The sequence below is a fragment of the Sceloporus undulatus genome, chromosome 4, assembly GCF_019175285.1.
Source record: "Sceloporus undulatus isolate JIND9_A2432 ecotype Alabama chromosome 4, SceUnd_v1.1, whole genome shotgun sequence".
Lineage (NCBI taxonomy): Eukaryota > Metazoa > Chordata > Lepidosauria > Squamata > Phrynosomatidae > Sceloporus > Sceloporus undulatus.
Genome location: NC_056525.1, coordinates 195,229,258 through 195,251,102, shown reverse-complemented (window position 1 = coordinate 195,251,102; position 21,845 = coordinate 195,229,258). Strand labels below are relative to the sequence as shown.

At 40.0% G+C, this 21,845-nt stretch overlaps 1 protein-coding gene across 5 annotated transcripts in view; it reads right to left on the bottom strand.

Annotated features, from left to right (window-relative positions):
• The window catches only part of SPIDR (scaffold protein involved in DNA repair), a 1,328,422-nt gene that overhangs the window by 63,784 nt on the left and 1,242,793 nt on the right, over positions 1 to 21,845 (bottom strand). For all 5 annotated transcript variants that reach the window (XR_006103505.1, XM_042463183.1, XM_042463182.1 and 2 more), the window contains exons 9-10: positions 14,204 to 14,408; positions 11,084 to 11,358 (exon numbers count right to left, since the gene is read on the bottom strand). Coding sequence is in view for 4 of the 5 variants with exons in the window: in XM_042463183.1 (XP_042319117.1) it covers positions 11,084 to 11,358; positions 14,204 to 14,408 (480 nt within the window). In the remaining variant the exon portion in view is untranslated. The remainder of the gene's footprint in view (positions 1 to 11,083; positions 11,359 to 14,203; positions 14,409 to 21,845) is intronic.

Genomic DNA, 21,845 nt, shown 5'->3' with positions numbered 1-21,845 from the left:
GGAATTCGCCTTACGTGGCGGGATCCGGAACGGATCCCCCGCGTAAGGCGAGGACCGACTGTAATGTAATACAGAGGTGGATGGGGAGGGGAATCTCACTCAGCTTTTCCAGTTTTTTCGTGCAACTGTAACAAGAACTGGGGTGGGGAGGAAATGCAGATATTTCTATTATATCTATATATGGGAGATTATCGCACTGGGTTCTGAGAACGTTCTCATCACGTGATGAGAACGGAACGCATTTGAGTATACGCACGATATGTGTTCCAATCGGGTTCTCAGCTATTAAATGTGTTCCAATGTGTTCCAGGAGGTACAGATTTGAATGTGTTCCCAGCGAGCTGAAACGTGATGAAAACTTCCAACAGAAGTGTGTGCGGTATTCTTATCCGTTCTCAAATCCGTTCCCTCATTCCTCCGTCTCCTGATTGGCTGAAAGAATGACAGCAGGGAGGCAGGGAGACAGGGAGGCGAGCGACTGCAGTGGGGAAGGTGTTGTGGTGTGTTGTGTGAGAGAGAGAGAGGGAGGGAGGGAGGGAGAGAGAGGGGGGGAAGAAGGAGGGAGGGAAGGAAGGAAAAAGGGAGGAAAGGTGGGACAAGGAAGAGAAGAGGAAGGAAGCGAGGAAAGAGAGAGAAAGAGAGAGGGAAAGAGGGACCAGAGCAGGACAAGAGGAGGAGAGGGTCTGGCTGCTTCTGGGGGGGGGGCCTCTAGTGTCATGTCCATGGGGCTCCTGTGCTGTCACAATGCAGGAGGCAGGGATGCCCGGACCTTCTCCTCCTTCAATCCAGGAGGGAACCCACAAAAGCTCCTCTGTTTGGAGCACCACACAAAAGCAAGCAAACAACTCCCAGAATTCCATAGCAAAGAGCCAGACAAGAGTTAAGCGGGGGGGGAAGCTCACAACCTGAGGCCACATTACATGCACACACACAGGAGCAAAAGGGTGTCAAGCTGCCAAAAAGGGGAAATGGGATGACAGCAGAGGACTTTTCCTTTCTAACCGTTTTAAAGGCTGCAATGGCTGCTGGGGCTCTGCCCTTGGTCCCGTCCCTCCCTTTCCCCTCCGCTTGAAGGACCTCTGTGGAGCTCCCTTAAAGCCCAGGCTGCCAAGGAGGGGACTCTGCCCTTGGCCCATCAAGTTACATAGGTTTATCCTATTTTCTTCAAACATATGCCACATATGAAGCCCCAATGTTTTATAGGGGCGCTTGCCTTCTTCCCTCCAAGAAAATCCTCGGACTCCCTTCGGAGGAGCAAGTGGGGGGGGGGGGCGTTGCCTTCCTTCCCTCCCAAGAGAATCTTCGTAGGGAAGACTTCTCAGTGAGGCTGAGAAGCACTCTCCGGCCAGAGTCCCTAGGCTTACTGAAATCCCCCACCTCCCTTCCCCATAGAAATCAATCCAAAACTGAGTTTAAAAGGAGCAGAGGCGAGCCCTTTGGGTCTGCATCTGGGAGAGATTTTAACCTCCGTTTTTGGATTGATTCCTATGGGGAAAGAGGGAAGAGAGAGAGATGGCAGACATCCCCATAGCCAAGCATCCTCTGCCTCCCCAGAGGAAGACCCATGGGCTCTCTGCTCTTTTAAACTCCGTTTTTGGATTGATTCCTATGGGGAAAGAGGGAAGAGAGAGAGAAGACAGGACATCCCTATAGCAGCATCCTCTGCCTCCCCAGAGGAAGACCCATAGGGCTCACTGCTCTTTTTAAACTCGTTTTTGATTGATTCCTATGGGGAAGAGGGAGAGAGAGAGATGGCAAGACATCCCCATTGCCAAGCATCCTCTGCCTCCCCAGAGGAAGACCCATAGGGCTCACTGCTCTTTTTAAACTCCGTTTTTGGATTGATTCCTATGGGGAAAGAGGGAAGAGAGATGAGAGACAGGACATCCCCATAGCCAAGCATCCTCTGCCTCCCCAGAGGAAGACCCTAGGGCTCTCTGCTTTTTTAAACTCCGTTTTTGGATTGATTCCTATGGGGAAAAGAGGGAAGAGAGGAGGATGGCAGGACATCCCATAGCCAAGCATCCTCTGCGTCCCCAGAGGAAGACCCATAGGGCTCACTGCTCTTTTTAACCTCGTTTTTGGATTGATTCCTATGGGGAAGGGAGGTGAGGATTTCCGTAAGCCAAGCCTCCCTTTTCCCTCTTTCCTGGGAGCAGCGCCTCTCCCAAGCCGTCCAACCCTGAGTGGCGACGTCATCAGAACACAGCCCACAACACGTAATACAGCAACCGTTCTGAGAACGGTTTCAAGAAAAAGAATCACAGTGCGGTAAACTGCCGTTCTGATCACGTTCTGATCACGTTTTGATTACTAATGTGGTAATATCCATTCCAGGACGTTCTCATCACGTGATGATACGGAACGTTCTCAGAACGCAGGTGCTAATCTCCATAGTCTCTCTCAGTATATAGTAAATCTCTCCCTCCCCCCTCCCCCCCCATATAACTTTGCTTTTTTTTAATGGTTATGTTTTAATGTTTTTTTAATTCAATAGAATTAATTGCATAAATTAAAATTTTTCTACATATACTTTATATCTATACGTATTTCTACTATATTCTTTTATTTTGTAAGCTTTTTGAGTTGCAGTCTTATGGGAAAAGCTCAGTACAGTATAAACAAACAGAATACAAAGTGATATATAACACATACATGATCCCGATAATTGTTACTAGAGTCCTTTACAATTGTTAGCTTATTCATCCTGATATAGCATGAGGGACTCTGTGGAGTAACTTAGTGCCAGACCTTGGAGAGGTGACACTCCAGACCCAAGGTGCAAATCTCCAGGAGTTTGCTGTGAACCGACAAAAACAAGTATATGCTCCAAGAGAGGCATGCGTTAACAGATAAGAAATTAAGAAATCATCAAACAGAAGGGCTAGAAGAAAATGCATAGACAAAAGTAGCAAGGAATCAGGATCCAAGTCAAGATTAAAGGATCAGGGACCAAAAGCAGGCAAGTAGTCAGAGCCAACCAGTGGTCAGATTCAACATGGCATCAGGAATGGGACCAGTATTAGCACACTAGAAAACAACTACTGAGACTCAGCAGCAAGCTCTGACGCTAAGCTTTTGTAAGGGTCACAGGACAAGGTTGTCCTTGGGGTAATCACTCGAGGGAAGCTTGAACCTTAGTTTGTTAACCTTGTCCAGAAACTCCATTTATAAACTTTTAATAGAACCAAATATCAGTGAAGAAGGTAAGCTTCTAAAACCTGACTACAGAGGAGCTGATTCAAGACTACCATCCCTTTAAAATGAAAGACTGCTGGAAGGATGTAAGATGTCAAAGCTTAAAATTTATTTTGTTGCTATGTCATTTCAAGTCATTTCTGACTTTGGGGGCCCTAAGGTAAACCTATCACAGGGTTTTCTTGGGCTGAGATGTATGACTCCCCCAAGGTCAACCAGTGAGTTTCCATGGTTGAGTGGGAACTGAACCCTAATCTCCAGAGTCATAAGTCAATATTCAGATCATTACATCATGCTGGCTCCCTTAAAGTTATTACTCACAGTTATATAATGTAACAACTCCTCCCAAAATAATGCCAACATATAGCATGTAACATACACCAGCATTCATATAAATATGGACACCTTGGGTAAATAAAGATAGTGAATTTCATGGAGTAGCTGAATGCTTGCTTTCTATACATCAACACTGAACATTTTGTTATATTATTTTAACTAGCTACTATTGAAAATTAGTAGAAAGAGATAATGAAAACGATATTAAATATTATATACACCAAGAGACCCCAAATGTATCATTAAAATGAAAAAGATGCAAACACTGCACTAGTTTTTTAAAATTTTTGTTACGGAGACACATACAGTGGGCCCACTGCAATGGTGGGCTAGTGATCCATGGATACAACTACCCACAGATTGCTCATATTATTGATTGCAGTGCACTGATGCTGTGACCACACATCACCGCACATTGAATAATATGGGGTATGACCACCGGGCTTTTCCCCTCAAACCCCCATGGGGAATGGTCCTATATACTAAATTTTAAAAACACAGTGGTGTTAACTCATGTTAGAAATGTGTGAAAACCATGCCTCAGCAGGCTGAAACAGATTATAGAAGCATGTGCCTTTGAGCATGTGGACAATCAGTGTGAATCATGCACACAAATTCCTCCCCACACAAACTGGTACATGCTGCTTGGTCCTGTACTCCCCCTCCCTCCCTTGAGCTCTACAAAAATTACAGTGACTAATTAGAAGAATGTAAGACCCTTATTTGAATTTTAAATTAATTAATTTAATTTAATATAATTTAAAGAATTTATTCTTTCACTCTACTCAAGAGAGATCATCACAGACCTTTCTCCACCATCAGAGGCAGCCAACAATGTATATTTTAATAACTGTCTTTCAGACAACTCCTAATCTCCTTTCTATTCTCTCAGTCTCCTACTTTCCTATTCTCTATTTGCTGTAGCACATGTTAGAAAAGGAGAATGTAGACACCTCAAACCGAAGGACAACACAAACAAACTCATCCTTTGTCTCAGAATCCCAGAGAAAGTCCTGTATTCTGTCTTGCTGAATAGCTACTAATCTGCTGCATCCTCACAGTATTGCCAGGCTGTATGGCCCAAAATACTAAGAACACTGGACGGGAGGTGCAAGTGAAAGTGTCCAAAAATCTGGGTTGATGTTCAATAGTGTAGGGAACTCTTGACTTTATTAAAGGGTGAATCACCATCCTTGAAGGCTTCCAGGAAAACCAATTCACTTAGGTTTTTTCCCTAGAAAAAGAGAGGGGCTGCAAAAATAGCCATGGGACCACTTTGGACACCTCTGCTACAGATGTAAAAAACTGAATCAGCCTGGATTCCCTCTATTCATTCTAACTGGGTGAATCTTTGAAGTCTCTATGATTGTGGTACATTAAATGTTGTAAGGCAGGGATAGGCAGAAGGTTGTTTCTGATGGCCAATGGTTTATCAAATAGGTCTTACGTTTCTTCTACATTAGACTACTGTAATTTTGTTAAAGCTGCAAGGAAGGGGAGGAATACCGGACCAAGCAGATGTGCACCATTTGTGTGGGGAGGAATTGTGGTGCATTATTCACACTGATTGTCCACATGCTCAAAGGCGTATGATTCCATATTCGTTTCATCCTGTCTGAAGCATTATATTACATACATTCTAACATAAGGTATGCTAATAGCACTGAACAATTAAATAAACTAAATGAATGGTATTATCAATAATGCTTAAATTCTAACTTACAACAAAGCAAGCAGATAGTAGGTGAGAACATCTGTGCTTCATGTGATTAGAGAATGACGGTTTTGTTAGGTGTATAGCTTAACTGGGAAAATGTACTCCATTGAAGAGTATTTTGGAAATGTATTCAGTCGAGCATCAAAATAACAGTAAGAAGGAAGGTTTTCTGGGTTGAAAGTTGGAGGATTATTTTCTAAGAACAAGAGTCCCATGAAAAAAAAATTCTGGGACTCTTAAAAGGAGAAAAGAGTTGTGAGGGAAATTCTTTGGGTCCAGTATTCCTGCTTTCCATATGCAAACAACTGTTTTGTGCTCCCAGTAAAGCAGAATCTGATGGTCATACTTTAACCTGCCATGAAAGCATTTTGCTCAAATACCCAAGGGACAAAATTGTAAATTGCTCAAACAACAATGACAATTTTATGAGACTACTAAAAAAGTGAATTTTCATTTACAAGACTGAAACATTTCTATGTACAGTATTCCAGTGAGGCACATTTAGGTTGTCTGCTTCCTGTTTATCTTGTATTTGAAAAAAACTGCATCCCAAAAGTATTAGTGATGTTCTGAAAAATCATATGTTCATGAATGTTTTGTTTAGAAAATTTAGCTGAAAAAAAAATGAATGGTATGCTGCAAACAGAATAGAAGTTGCCCACAAAACAAAACGTTTTGACAGATGCTAAACTCTGTGGAACATAGATTTTCCACAAATGTCCTTTCTTTTCTCATCCCTCTTTAAGAGCAATAAACACTAATTTAAAATAAGTCTTGTGTAACTCAAGCTTGGGTTTTTTTGAGTAAACACAATGAGGGACCTCCGTACCGATTTACCCACCTTGAAACGTTTGCAATAGCATTGGATGATATCTTTACTCAGATGAAGATCTCGTGATAAATTTAATGGTTGTTGTATTGGATAAATGTAAGATAGTGTAAAAGCTCACCATGAAGAAAGCAAAAGTTGTAAAGACGTTTATGAATAATTCAAAGCAGAATCAGTAAATCCAATATTGTGCTACTTGCAGTTGCACAAGTGAAAATGGTATAACAGAAACTCATTAAATGTTGCTGGAGCACAATAACTCCCACTAAAAGGATTTATATTACATAATGCAAATTAAAATGTATATATATATTTCTCATTATCTATGACTATTGGACCTATAAACAATAAGTACTGAAAATGCTATTCTTTAGTTACTGGCAGGCACAGGGAATTAAATCTCAGAGAGCATGGGATATTATAAAGCAGATTGTTATTACTCTTACAAAATAACATGGATAATTCTTATATCAGCCTTATACTGATCCAAGCCGCACACAACAAAGCTTTAAGAAATGTAAGGAACACCATTTTCATTTCCTGAATGACTTCTAAATCAGGGGATGAACAGGTTACTTAATAGTTGTGCACTTACACAAATGAATCACACTGTATCAGCACACTGCATCCTCAAAAATTTCTAGACAAGCTGTCTTTTGGGGGGTATTAGCTCTGTCTTTCCACTTTTTTGAGGAAGCTCTGTCCTCTTCCACTATTTACAGTGCATGCTCTCTAGGCCTTCCCACTCAGTCTTCTGGTCTGCTGCAGTGGTTTCATGTTTATCATGGAAGAGGAGAAGTGTGGCAGAAGAGCAGAGCTGAGTGGAGAGGACAGTAGGCTATATGACTAGATAGTAGGCCATCTTACAGTAAGCAATCCTTCTTTTTTTCGTGGTCTCTGTGCCTCACACAAACAGGAGATTTAGCAAGCTCTTAACATGGAGCATTGGTGTCCTCAAACCTTCTAAGATTCCAGGCGTTTGGTCAAATGCCACCATCCAAATGAACCCTCCTATCCAGTGTATAATGCCTGATGGAACCACAACAGTTGGAACTACATTACTACCTTATAAATAATATGTAAGGAAATTCCAACAAAGATGGACGACGCAGCTGTAGCTCACACAGATGAGGCCACACATCTGTTTTTAGCATATAGTTTCATAACCATTAAAAGGCAAGGGCAATTATGCTAGTGACCCCTTTTGAAGTGTGCTGACTCAAAGCAGGTAGGCCCCTGGCATTTGGTTCAGAAGTGCTTGTGTGGGCCCACATGAGAGGCTAGTGCCCTTCTGACATCCAAATAGCAGAGTACTCTCAATTTATCATTCTTTGAGTTAGAATGAAGGTAAACTTGCAACAAATGGAAAGTGAAACTATTCATGAGTATTGTTAGGTTGAAAAACAGACAGGGTTGTACACATTATGCATCATCAGTGGTGGATTTGATTTTTTGAATGTGTTCTAGCTCTTCATTCATCTCTTCTTAATAACATCTTACAATTGTGTTTAGCATCGAAGAATAGGCTGTGGAATAAAATCATATGTCAACCCAATAAAACTACACAGTATTGCTTTGTCACTGCATATGCACCATGGTGATCTGCTGAGCTGCAACTGGGGTTGTTTACAGACAGCAAAATAAAGCTGCTTCGAGCACGGTGGAAGTATGGTGTTTCCATAGGCATGCGTCCTAAGAGTCCAGAAGTTGCACCAAAGCCACGCTCCAACCCTAAGGACTGGAGCGTTGGCTTGGTGTGGCTTCTGGACTCTATAGGACGCAATGCATCATTGAAACACCATACCTCCACTGTGACTCGAAGCAGCTTTATTTTGGCTGTTCCTGTACACAGGCCTGTGTGTGCCTCTGCAAAAAAATAGGCAAAATAACTATCTTATCATTCTCTGGTAAGACCTTAAGTAAGAGAGCTTCCACTTCACTTCCTGTTTTTAAAAAGGTCTTTCCAAACAAACAAAAAACTCACTTTTGAAACATTGAATCTGGAGAAGCTTCCGGGGGGGGGGGGGGGGCAACAAAACAGCCCTAGGTCTGTCTGGGGGTAGCACTTTACTAACTTTCAAGTTAGATCTACTGTATCAATACCTGATGAAACCTCTGGACAGGCAAATTGGATCTGATTAACAACAGTCAATTTGTGATTTTTTTTATACTGAAGTAGCATCATAGTTGTCTTTCTTCCACAATCTTCTCCAAGGAAGGCTCTGTTGCTTGGTGTGGTGGGTTCTGAGAGGTCCTGGGTCTTCTTTGGCTTTGCAAGTCTAGTTGAATGAAAGGTCTGATCTGAGCTCTGTACTGAGGACTGTGCCAAGGAGCTCTATATCAAGACTGATTGATAAGTTCTGAGCTTTAAGCCACAAGGTTCTGTTTTTTGCTGCAGGAGATGAAAGAGAACTGAGGTGACTGAGTGGGAACAGGTTACAATGTGCACAGTGGAGGTATGTGGGGCTACTGTCAAGAGACAGCTTAGCTCTAGAAGTTTCCAAGGATAGACTGCACAGGTACAATGTGACCTATTTTGTGGGTCATGTAAACCATGAAGAAGAATCAAACATTTCAGCTGGGTCAATCATCTTCTACAGGTGGATAGACTCAATCAAAGGAGCCACAAGATCTGAACACAGCTCTTGACAACAGGGTGACTTGGAGGTCTTTCATTTATATAGTTGTCATGAGTCAAATGTGACTTGACAGCAATTAACAGCAACATTGACTAGTAGACAGAGAATATCTATTTTTCCCCATTTTTGTGCACTACTATATCAAGTGGAGAAACTGGCCAATAAGACCGAAGCAGACTTCAGGTGTCTCTCTATGGCTTCCACATCAGCAGAGACAGATGTTGATGGCCATGAAGACTTATCTGCAGAGTCCATCCCAGCAGAGGTGGATGGCCATGAAGTTGGTGTTGGAGGCTAGAAAGCCTGCTCATAAAAGAGTGCTTTCAGCCACAACTCCATATTTCTTCTCGCTTGGGGTGTAAAAGTTGTATAACCACATGACCCTTGCCTATGCTCAGACACTTCAAATATCCACCCATCTTGGAATTTTGGTGCCACAAGAGAACACACTTTTTGAATAACGCCAGCAAGAAAATAAAGTCCCAAGTGTGTGCAGATGCATCTGGAGAATCCAAAGAGCCTAGTTGAGCTGAGGCTGAATCAGCCACAGGACGTAATCAAAAGTGAAAGGCAAGTTGAAGAGAGACAATTTAGGGTAGGGAGGACAATCAGTGTCAAAGTAAGGGAGGTCAGTCTGGGAAGGCCTGCTGGAAGAGATCCATTTTGACAGCCTTTTTGAAGGCATCTAGAGTAGTAACGTGATGGATCTCCTCTGGCAGGTCATTCTATGCTTTAGGAACGGCAGATGAAAGAACCTGAGTGTGCGGGGTGGACAATAACGAGGAAGGTGCTTCCTCAAGTAAGCTGGATCCAAGCCATGTAGGCTTTAAATGGGATAACCAACACCTTGTACTGCGCCCGGAAACTGATTGGCACCCAGTGAAGAGATTTCAAAATTAGTGATTGGCTCTCGATTTACTGGCGACCAATCTGGCTGCCATATTTTGCAGCAATTGAAGTTTCCAGACTTGGCACAAAGGTAGCCCCATGTACACAGCACTGCAGAAGTTGAGTCGAGAGGTTACCAGTACATGTACCACCGTTTCTAGGTCCCCCGGTTCTAGGAAGGGTTGCAGCTGGTGCATCAGCTGAAGCTGACAACAAGTACTCCTGGCTGTCGCATTTATCTGTGCTGACAACTTATAGCAAGCAACCAAATTATTCATTGCACCAAGAATACACAAGTACATATTTCATTAGCAGGAGTCTCCATTAATATGATAGATATAGTCTATTTCACTTTACAAATATTTTTCTCAAAAATACCCTTGTGTTTTGGTGCAATTAGCTGCAGCTTGTATGGATCATTGGCCTTCCTCTTTCAAAGCTCTTTTGAAATACTTCATCCAGTTCCTTTTTAGTAAATAGAAATTAAGTCCATTACTATCTGACCACAAAAGGAGGTGAAAGCAAGGAAAAAGACTGCAGCTACTATTCAACCTTGGATTAAGCATCACAATGGTCTTGTAAATAATGGGCAAAGGAAAGGATTTGGACTTTGGACACAAGCCTCTTATAAGGGAAACCTTGAGCAAGCCAAATTCTTTCAGTCTCTCTACACTATATATTTTTAAAATTTACTAATATTTATAAAATATAGTACTTTAAATATTTAAAAAATCACTAACAATCATAATACTGGCTCAACTGACAAGAAACAGTATAAAGATTAAAGAGAAATGAAGATCTTTAACAGAGTTATACATTATTGTTTCAGAAGAGAATGGTAGTTTGAACATAACAAAGCCACATGATGGGACTACAAGTTGCATATAACCACCTGAACAGTGAAATGTTCAAGCTTGTAAAATAGCACAAAATTAAACTACTGTTGTTTTAAAACAACAATTTATTAAATCAGTTTCAGGCTTATAAATTGATTTTAAGAAAGCCCATCAACTGGGAAAGAAAGGTAGCTCAGTGTATGTGTTTTCTGTGGATAAGGACCCAGCTTCAGTCTGAAATCTTAGACTACTGAAGTCATTATAGGTAATACCAGTCTAGACAGATCAAAAGTCTGCTTTTATATGGCAGATTCATATGTTTCTAACAGTAGGCTGGCACCACCGCTATAAAAGACACATGCAAGTGCAGAGCTGTATGGACCTGAATAAACAAATTAGTTATGGCCATCGAAACTGACCTGACAAGACTTCCAATACAGACCAAGTGCTGAATAACCTGTCCAGCCCTGGTCTAGTACTTTCAGAAAGGTTTGAAACAGCCTCCTGTTTTCAACTAGAGAGTAAGATCCTTCAGTTCAAGAGAAACTAAGGCTATTTGCAATCAACATGTTTGGCTTAGTTAGCTTCTTTGCTTATTTTGCTGTTCCTCCCAATGGTACAGACAATTTCTATTACTCACCGAACATTTGGCAGATCTGAGTTTAACCATGGAGCCATGTTTTGGGAAAGATTATTTCTCTGAAGATGACATCTTGAACTTTCTTTAGCAACCAAGTAATACACCCTTTGAACAACTACTTGGACTTGGATTCCTTTCCCTCCAGCTGTTCCTTCTGTTTCCACAATATCAAGAAGAGAATCACTTAAAGTAGTAACCGCAAACAGGGATAACCTGAGTTCGTTGTTGCTATGAGCATGCTCAGCCTTGGAATTCTTCATATGCAGGCAAGACACCTAGTAAATACACATTGATAAAACAGATTGTTGTTTACATTACAGAAATAAAATTTCTTAGTATACATTTTGGTTCTTCTGGAACAGGGGTGGGCAAATTGTAGCCTTCTGACTGCAGCATGTGTTTCTCCAAGGCTGTTTTTGTGATGCTTGACCTCACCTTGGGTCCCCAGATTACCGTTGTCCTTGTGACAGACAGACTAAACTGCTCCTCCTGTCAGCAACACACCGTTTAAATGGGTTGTAGGAACACATTGTTTAACACTTTTAAAATACAATTCTTTCAAATGCAGAAGTAGACTTCTAGCCACTTTCTGGGTTGTTTGTGTGGCATTTTGGCAGTCTGTGCATTTCAAGGAGGTTTGAGGGAGCGAAAATTAGTCCCTGGACCTGGTGCAGTTGCCTATTTCTTTTCTAGAATTACAGATACTGGCAGTTCAATGCTTCCTCCTAGTTGGATCAAATTATGGGGAACATCCCTATTTCCCCAGTCTTAAATAGTCAAGCAGGCCAAGCACATTCCCTCCTCAGGAATGAAAATGATAATAATAATAATAATGATAACAACAACAACAGTAGCCACACAACAACCAACCAGGGTGTTTCCAGATAAAGTTTTCATTGTTCATTCACCTTGCCCCATTCAGTATTTTACAGGGGATTAGGGGTCTTTCCTTTGCAATCTTTTTTTGTTTTTCCAACATTTTTTCTGCCTTGTTTTTACAACTGAAAATTACAGAGGGATTCCATGAAACATGGGCAGGTAAGCTGATCTCACTCCATTTAAAACGAACACTTTGAAATGTGCTTAGAAAGCAACATAAATCCATTGCAGTTGATTAAAAAGAGAGGCAATATGAAATCTATATCCCAGCACAGAAAGAAACCTAGTTGCAGCCTTCAAAACAACTGAAATTACCAAATAGTTTTCAAAGAAAGCTTATGGTGAAGGTGTTACAACAAACAAGCCAAGATGTGACTAAGGCATGGATCCTCATTTCTGTTACTGATGCTGTGCCTATTCCAAAAGATGTTCGCTGGAGATAAATATAATAGAAACACTAACATACCATGCTGCTTAGCAGCCTGGATGAAAATTTGTAACATGTCTGTATGTAGTCAGTATACAGCTAAGTCCTGCTTGACTGTTGATGGCCTGTGCAGATTCAAATATCAAAGGCTATGCCTAGCAACTGGTAAAGACACTGAACTCTGATGTGCATGGATTCCACACGTTATTTGCAAAAAATTTTTTTTTTAATTTTTATTAAATTAAATTGTAAATTTTGGAATGAAGTAGGGAAATGAAATGTATGTGTAGTAAGAACTACTAATTGCAAGAAACACAGCAATCCAATATTAAGTTTCCACTCCCTTCTCCATGATATAAAGACAACTTGCCTTGTGTTCCCATGGACATTACCACATTTCAATCGCCCGTTAATGGAAAAATGGGAAATTCTCCATATCAGAATACAAACTATATTGTAGTAAACATGTGGACAGGAAGTTTGAGAACACAGTGGGTTCTGCTTGTTCTGCATTCTTTACAACATGTAGTGCTTCCTTCAGAATGGCTGATAATTTTAAAAAATGGAGCAAGAAATGAGAAAAAAATGCATACCACTAAATATGTCATTATACCACCTAGCACAGTTGTAGGAATCATAGAATCACAGAATCGTAGAGGGTCATCCAGTCCAACCCCTTGCCATGCAGGAACTCTCAACCAAAGCATCCCTGGCAGATGGCCATCCAGCTTCTAAAGACCTCCAAGGAGGGAGACTCCACTACTCTCCGAGGAAGAGTGTTCCACTATCAAACAGCCCTTACTGTCAGGAGGTTCCTCCTAATGTTGAGGTGGAATCTCTTTTCCTGTAGCTTGCATCCATTGTTCTGGGTCCTGTTCTCTGGAGCAGCAGAAAAAAGGCTTCTTCCCTCCTCAATATGACATCCCTTCAAATATTTAAACAGGGCTATCATATCACCTCTTAACCTTCTCTTCTCCAGGCTAAACATCCCCATCTCCCTAAGTCATTCCTCATAGGACATGGTTTCCAGACCCTTCACCATTTTAGTCGCACTCCTTTGGACACACTCCAGTTTCTCAATGTCCTTTTTGAATTGTGGTGCCCAGAACTGGACACAATATTCCAGGTGGAGCCTGACCAGAGCAGTATAGCGTGGCACTATTACTTCCCTTGATCTAGACACTATACTTCTATTGATGCAGCCTAAAATCACATTGGCATCGTTAGCTGCCACATCGCACTGTTGACTCATGTTCAATTTGTGGTCTACTTGGACTCCCAGATCCCTTTCACACCTAGTTTTATTCAGCCAAGTGACACTCATCCTATATCTGTGCATTTCATTTTTCCGCCCTAAGTGCAGTACCTTACATTTCTCCGTGTTGAATTTCATTTTGTTAGCTTTGGCCCAGCTTTCTAGTCTATTCAGGTCATTCTGAATTTTGATCCTGTTCTCTGGAGTATTAGCTATTACTCCTAATTTGGTGTCATCTGCAAATTTGATAAGTATGCCCCCAATTCTGTCATCCAAGTCATTGATAAAGATGTTGAATAGCACTGGCCCCAGGACAGAGCCTTCTGGGACCCCACTGGTCACTTCTCCCCAGGATGAAAAGGCTAAAACAAATTCTCACATAAGTTCAATATTACATGTGGAACAATCTTGCTTGTAAGATATTAATATGAATATTATTCTCTATATAAGTTTATTCAAAGGAAAGCTGCAAAAGGTATATAAGCATCCTTACATGACTGTGCCCAAATATCCATTCAACAATTTGCCACCAACTGTAAAACTATAAATTAAACTTTACCTGATTAACTGCAGAAGCTTGAGACCAATTCTCTTTTACATCAGATAAACTGAATATCCGGACCAAAGACATATTTCTTTTATTCAGCAAGGGTTCTTGAAAATATGTCCTCTCCATATCTGCTGGCTTTTTAAGAATGGCCTTTTGACTGAAATAAGTATTCATGATAACTGGAATGGTTTCATTTAGGAGGACAAGTTTTTGCCTGAAAAACAGAAGTATGATTATCTCTTTCACTGCCTTGTAAAAAGTTAAAAGATGAAAACTATAGTTTTGATTATTTCTTTCATACTTTCATAATGATCACTTTCTAACATGCTTTTAATATTTTTAAAAAAAGTTTTCACATTCAGTTTGAAAGTAGTCATAAGGACCATACGTAACCATGTAGAGGCCATGAGCACAATATAACATGAACAGGACTCCTAGTATTAGCACCACTGATGCTTGGGAGTGTCTTTCCTTGTTTTGCAAAACAGCAATCAGCATAGCTGCTTCGGTGTAGGAAACAAAATTCTAAACTACATACAACCCCAATGGGTTTTGGTGGGAGGAGGTTCTAGTATTACCAGACCTCCAAGTAGTGGCAGAGTGAGCTTCTAGTAGTCAGCACAGTTTCCTATTTCCATTCAGCAGCAAGCTAAGTTTTACAAGTCCACCTCTACACCATTTGTTTTGCACAGCATGACACAAGAGACATTATGAAACAAGCCTAAGGAAATAGATGCCATATGTCTACTACCCCAGAGACAAGGGGAGAGGGGATGAGCATTGCATGACAGTAATATTAAAGTGGGAAGGGTCTGAAATCCCTGTGATATTCATCTGAATGTGCATGGGATGTTCTTTCCTTGTAAAGCACTCTCTGTGAGCTATTACCTTTTGACAACTAAGCATTTGTTTTTAAAATTACTCAACATAATACATAAAGCATATTTGTGTAATTCTGACATTCATAATTGATAAATTCCATCCTGAATTATATTCATTTTAGGATTTTTATTACAGAAACCCAACAGTTAAGCCTGCCCTGTTATTGACAATATTCAGTAGCCCACAATAAGAAAAGCTACTACAGAAACCCAGTCTTATTGAGCAGTGTGCTGGTACACACTGTCCTACAACTCCAGCTTGTGGCAGGAGTACTTGAACAAACGTCAGGTCTTTAGCATTTGGTTAGTTTACTGTGAAGTTCAAATCTGGCAGCAGCTATTGCTCTGGATTGTTTCTGTTCCAACAAGCCAGAGAAAGACACGAAGGTTTATTCGATGGGTACTTCCTCCTATTTGTTCATAGAGGGAGAAACAGTTCAGAACAGCTGCTCCTTGGTCTTAGACGTCACAGTAAACAACATACGGACCAAATATCCACAGTTTGTTTAGCCATTCCCATGACAGTGATTTGGTAGCATCCATGAGCATGATTCTTGTCCTTTGTAAGTCAGGTTTCATGTGGTTCTCTGGCTTACTGTGCTGTTAAAATGTCTTAAAACAATGTTTAAAGTATTATCAATCACACAAAAAAAATCCAACCATTCTGGTATCCAAAAAGCTTCAATTTCTTTTTCTTAAGAATTTTTTAATTTGGAATTCTAATGTTCAATGAAAGAATTTGATATGCATCTAACTGGGATGCAGGAATCATTCAGTCTGCCTTCAGTTTCCACTTTGCTGAACTAAATTTAAACCCTATTATTGCAGTTTTACTTATTATTTATTTATTACTTTTTGATCCAGTTTTCCAAAGTTCCTACTTTGTTCCTCCTAATGATTACCTGGGAATTTATGGATAATTATCAAGCTCACTCATACAAAACCTGAAAGCTATGCCAAATTAGATAACAATGGGACATCACCCCAGGCTTGTCCCAATGGGGCATATTGTTTTTTTATGCTTTGCCAAAAACTCAGTTAATGGCATATAAAATGTCCTTATAGATAAAGGGAATAGATTTCCTTACAGGTTACTGGAAATAGTTTTCCTTTTCTTTTGGTAAGGACAATTGCATTCTATATTTTGGAACTCCAAAATTAAATGAAATAGAGAAATATCAAGAAAGAATCATAACCCGGTTCCTAACAGGAGAATTCCTGTTCCAGCCAAACCTAAAACAAGAGCCTTGTATTAGGCCTGTAGAAATACCCAATTTCTCTGAAATGGTGTCACTTGTAAGTCACAACAGGGAAAGGAATGATGGTTCCTTTTTTTATAAGAATTAAAGTACAGTACCGGTACTTACATTGACCCATGGATATGACAACCCAGGTTTTTTTGAGTCAATTTTTGGACTAACATTTCTTAACTTATACATGAGTATATACAGTAGCCAGTGATATCCTGAACGCTTGGCAAATTCAACAATACAAAATACAAGCCAAAAAATAGGTGGAATGCTCTGTCCTTAGGTAACCCCATTGAGTTTAGTACCCCACTTTTCATTTTTGGTAAAGTAAGAACAATCTTCACACACTGAATAGAAAAGATGAGATTACCAACTTTACTTTTCTCTCAGCTTTGTGGATTTTGGATACACCTCAAATATATTTCAATGGACATTATTTACACACACATACACGTCATACTGCTGAGGCTTCAATACTCTTTGCCAAGTTCCTACACAAAGAACACTTTATAGCAAACTTTAATCACTTCAGAATTATGAGGAGCTCACAATGAAAATATTGGAAGGCTTAACTGCTCCTTTTGTACTGCAGTTATTTAAAATGTCCAGAAAAAGAATGATCATTCATATACTTCATATTACCATATGCTTCCAACACAGAAGCTGAACACTGCTACAGAATGTCCTCAGATTAGGCATTTTATGATAGAAAAACAATGGAGAACAAGGCAAAGCTACAGTTCATGTCAACAATTTACTCAAATATATTTAGCAATGGAAACTGGACCCAATCCAAGCTTGAGTACTAAAAACAAAAACTTATAAACTGATATCATATTACACTTTTATAAATGTTGCATTTGGGGGGAAATTAATGGCATGCTTTGTCAACTTAAATAAGGATATAATACCACTTTAGCAATTTTTGCTATCTGATTGCATTTACTGACAAGAAGAAAAAACGCCTTTAAAATCAGGAAAGCATAGTTGTTCGGATGAAACACGTTTACAAAAACAGACTAGAGACTAGCTTCCCTATATACTGTATGAGGATGTACAGTTTAAAAATGTGAAGAGTACACAGCATCAGATTTCTGAAGAGACGTTTCTCTGTCTCCATAGAAGATGCCAGTGGAAGAAAAATAAAGACCCACAGGCTCAGTTTGGAAATCTGGCACTGCTCCATCTTTACTCACCTCAGAGGAGTCAGATAATTCTAGGAATTCCCAGAAAGGGAAAAACAGTTATCTTCTTACTTTTATTTATTTATTATTTATTTACTAAGCACTATATTCACCACATAAAAAAAAGCTTTTCATTAAAATATTATCTGTTTGCTTGCTCATACTAGACCAAAAAGATGATGACCCTCACATGCTCTGGGCAAAGATGAGAGAAATACCATAGAGCATATCAATATCTAGTTCCTGCTGGACACCAGCCAGAAAAACAGTATTACAGCCTTGTGGAGACTGACATCTCCCTTGGCCTTAGGGTTAATGATACTATAACTGCTGAAGTATAGAAAGGGGAGGATTTTAGAACTGAAAACTGAACAAGGTGAATGACAGTAAAACTGTGAACATGGGTTTTTACTCATGCCACATTAAAGACATATAAATTATTTTTAGTATGTCTTTATACCCTTCTACTGATTCCAAGAATTGCTAATTAAACACCAAACACTTTTAGCAGATGCTATTATTATTATCACTAATACTACTGCAGTTAATATACATAATCACATGAACCAGTCTATTTTTTTTAAAGTTAAAGGCTTGTGCCAAGTATTCAGCCAACCCAAATGATCTTATGATGGCTCCACTACAACTAGGCCTAACAGGAGAATATTCCAGTAATACTTGAAGGTCACTAATTTATAATTCATCCGTCCAGTTACATTTCCACCCACTACTTTACATGTAGTAATGTTGTTGTTTTTTTTGGAATGAGTGCAATAAGGCTGAAGTGAAAAGGTGAAAAATACTGTTCTGTGCAAAACTTTGCTTGTGACTCTTATGTCAAAGGTTCATAATTTTCATACCTGCTGAGGTATAGAAAGGGGAGGATTTTAGAATTGAAAACTGAATAAGGATAATGTCTAACAGTAAATACAGAACAGTCAATACCAGCAGTAAAGCAAAGTGAACTATCTTGTAGGATGTTTATGAAGACAATCAGAAGAAAGAGAGATAACCGTACTATTTTGCAGTGGCTCTAGATGAACTTTGTGTCCACATAAACAGAATGATTATACTTGAAGGGAAAATGCCTTAACATCATGATATAAAAGAGACCACTGTTCCATCCACAACACAACATCATTCCTCCAACTATACCTGAATTAAGGATTAAATCTTTTGTCCATAATATTGATGTTAGTAGAGATAGCAACCTTTGCATGCCTATGCTGATTGCTAGGGGATCCAGGATGGTGAAAGTGGCCAAAAAACAAACAAACAAACAAACAACAAAACTAAAAAGCAAAGACAAAAGCAAGCAAACAAACACAGGGGACCACCCTTAATGATTTTTTTAGTTTTACATCCAAACCAGGATACCTGGCTTGCTGCTCTCTGACTGAATTCTGGTTTATTAGGAAAACAACAAGTAGGGACCCTTGATCCGATGTAATGGTAAACGAACTGCCGGTTGAGGCTTCCTACTTAAATAGCCACTCTTGCTTATAGTAGGAATAAAGTGGGAGCAATTGAGTATGATTGCAACACGATTTTGCTTGTGCATAATTACTTACAATTCTCAGGAATTCTATGGTGACTTACTGTGACATGCAAACCAGCCCATTGCACATATTAGATCACACCCAAATCCCAAGTCCATCTTGTGATAATACTTTATTAGGCCAAAAGGCACAAAATATATCACACTAATTCTGAAGTTTGATAGGCTTCTTTGGTCAACAAATACATTAAAATAGCTTGGGGGTGTGTGTGACAGTGTTATGATCACAGCACCTACTTTTTTGAGCTCACCCTGCCCCATGTAGAGAGACTGCAGTATAAAACAAAACAAAACAAAACAACTAATGAAAAAATTAAAAACATATTAAACAATTTAGAAAATTAAGAATAGGTTTTAAAAGCTGAAACACTTTAAAATAATGTAAAAAGACATTTTAGAATAAATTGGTTAGCTCCCAAAGGCTTTTTAACAGACAGACATGTTTTTACTTGATGCTGAAATAAAGCCAGTGTTGGTGCCAAATGGATCTCCAAAGTGAGAGCACCCTTTAGCTAGAGTGCCAGAGATGAAAAAGCCATTTCCAATGCCCTCTCATACAATATTTCCCCTACTGGTGGCCATAGCAGGCAGCCTCCATCCTTGGGCAGGTGTTAAATAATATCTAATAATTTGGGTGCTACATTTTGCACTACCTGAAACTTCCAAGCCATCTTCAAGGGCAGCCCCACGTAGAGAGCACTGCAGTAATCTAAGAGGTGGTTACCAGTACATGTACTATTGTTAGCTCTGTTCAGGAAATTACATAGCTGGCAAACTTGTAGAAACTGACCCCATGGGCTCTGAGCTATGGAATCCACTTGGGCGTTCAGCAACAAAGATGGCTCTAGGGCAGTGATGGGACCGAGTGCCCAAACTAAAAGGCGTTCCGGCCCTGGGTGTTACCCGGTTTTGGGGGTGGGACTGCCAGGGGGCGGGTAGTGGGATTTCTGGGGAGGCTTCAGCTATCTGCTCAGAGACAGCTGAAGGTCTGGGGGGGGCAAGGGGGGAAGAACAGGAACAGGTGCACACCTGTTCCTCCTCTCTCCCACTGCTCAGGGTCTTAAGCTGTCTCTCTGGAGACAGCTGAAGGCCCAGGACGGCCAGGACCTGTTCTTCCTCTTCCTCATCCTCCACATGCCCTGAAAAATGGCTTCGTGTGCCATCTCTGGCACACATGCCATAGGTTCGCCACCACAGCTCTGGAAGTTTTTGGATGGTTTTGTTCTTGTTTTAAACTGAAGTCTCACCATTGTATTTTGGCAGAACCTTTTTGCACCACTTCCCTTCACCGTTCAGTTAGACCCTCGCCTTTCACCAGATGCTTTTAAACGCCAGAAAGGATCTAGCATAAATGTGGTTGATCTCCAAGGATGCTACTTGCATCCTCTGTCTGAATAAATGGGAAAATACTACTGTTGCTGAGCATGTAGAGTCCACTAATATTTTTGAAGCATAAAATTTAACTTAGAACTTTTAACAGTTAACTTGATTGCTTAAAACTAATAGCAAAATCTATTTTAATACTTTTAAAGGGGTCACCGTACTCAATATGTCTATGAAGAACAGCTGGAATTTTTAGAATGTATCATATGATGGACTAGGAGCTGACCTCTGGCACAGAATGTAAGTGAACTCATTCACCTCCTTGGGTTTTCCCCTCTCTTTTCCCTGATCATTACCCAGGATACTGTGCAATACAAGGAGCTGCTCATTTCGTCTAGCTACAGTACTTTGGCTAGGGCAAGTCGCCAAACTATAAACACAATGACTGGATTGAGTCTTTAAGCAAATACACAAGAATGCCATTCAACCTCTTATGTGAGGAATACTTTTCATTAAAACTGTAACAGGAAACATGCTTCAAAGCAAGGCTGGGTCATCCCTTAGAACATATATTTTGTTTTTAACCCACAACTCTCCATTTCCTGACAATCCACAAGCCAAAAACAAAGACCCTTCTAACAAATGCAAACATTTATTTCCCGCCAAATGAGTAAGAACCACCATATATCCAGACATGGTTACAAGTAGAATAGCACCAAAGACTAGGACAAGACAGAGCCAAATGTACTATCAAAGAAAATGATGTTAAGGAAAACCTTGAAGGACTTGCTAAGGGAGACAGAATATATAGATTGATATCAGAACTCAGGCTCAAAAATGGGAAAATATGGTGGATTGGGTTTCCTCTCATTCTTAACTAAAATACAGATTTACAGCAACAGACAACGTCTCCATTTTCCAGTGAGAATCAAGATGTTTTTTGATTTATAAAAACTGTTGTACTTGCTAGGGTAAAATTTAAAATTCTATTTCCTAGGAATTTTTTTTGTGGGGGAGGGGAAGGCTACAATCAATACTTAAGAGACTTCAAAACATGCATTGTGTGTCATACATATTTTTTGTGTGTGAATATTCTGGATCTAGATCAAAAGAAGGTACGAACAGCCCCTACCTTCTGCTGATTCTTTTACAATTTACAGACCATTCAGTGCTATGACAGACTTTGACAAAGTTATATGAAGACCATTGTTTTCCAGGTCAAAAGCAATCCGGGCCAGAAATTAAAAAGTTCAGAAGGAACCTAGTAGATGATCTAACTGCAGCCTTCACACACAAGTCCAGAGTACTACAGTGGAGTATAATAACTGCATCTCTTCTAGGAAAGGTTTGGTGTGAGGATGATCTGAAATGGACTTCCTATGGATATAAGAAAAGATAGAGATAGGAGCTGATGATCCAGCAATATGAAGTCACCTCCTTCCAGTGAAGCAAGAT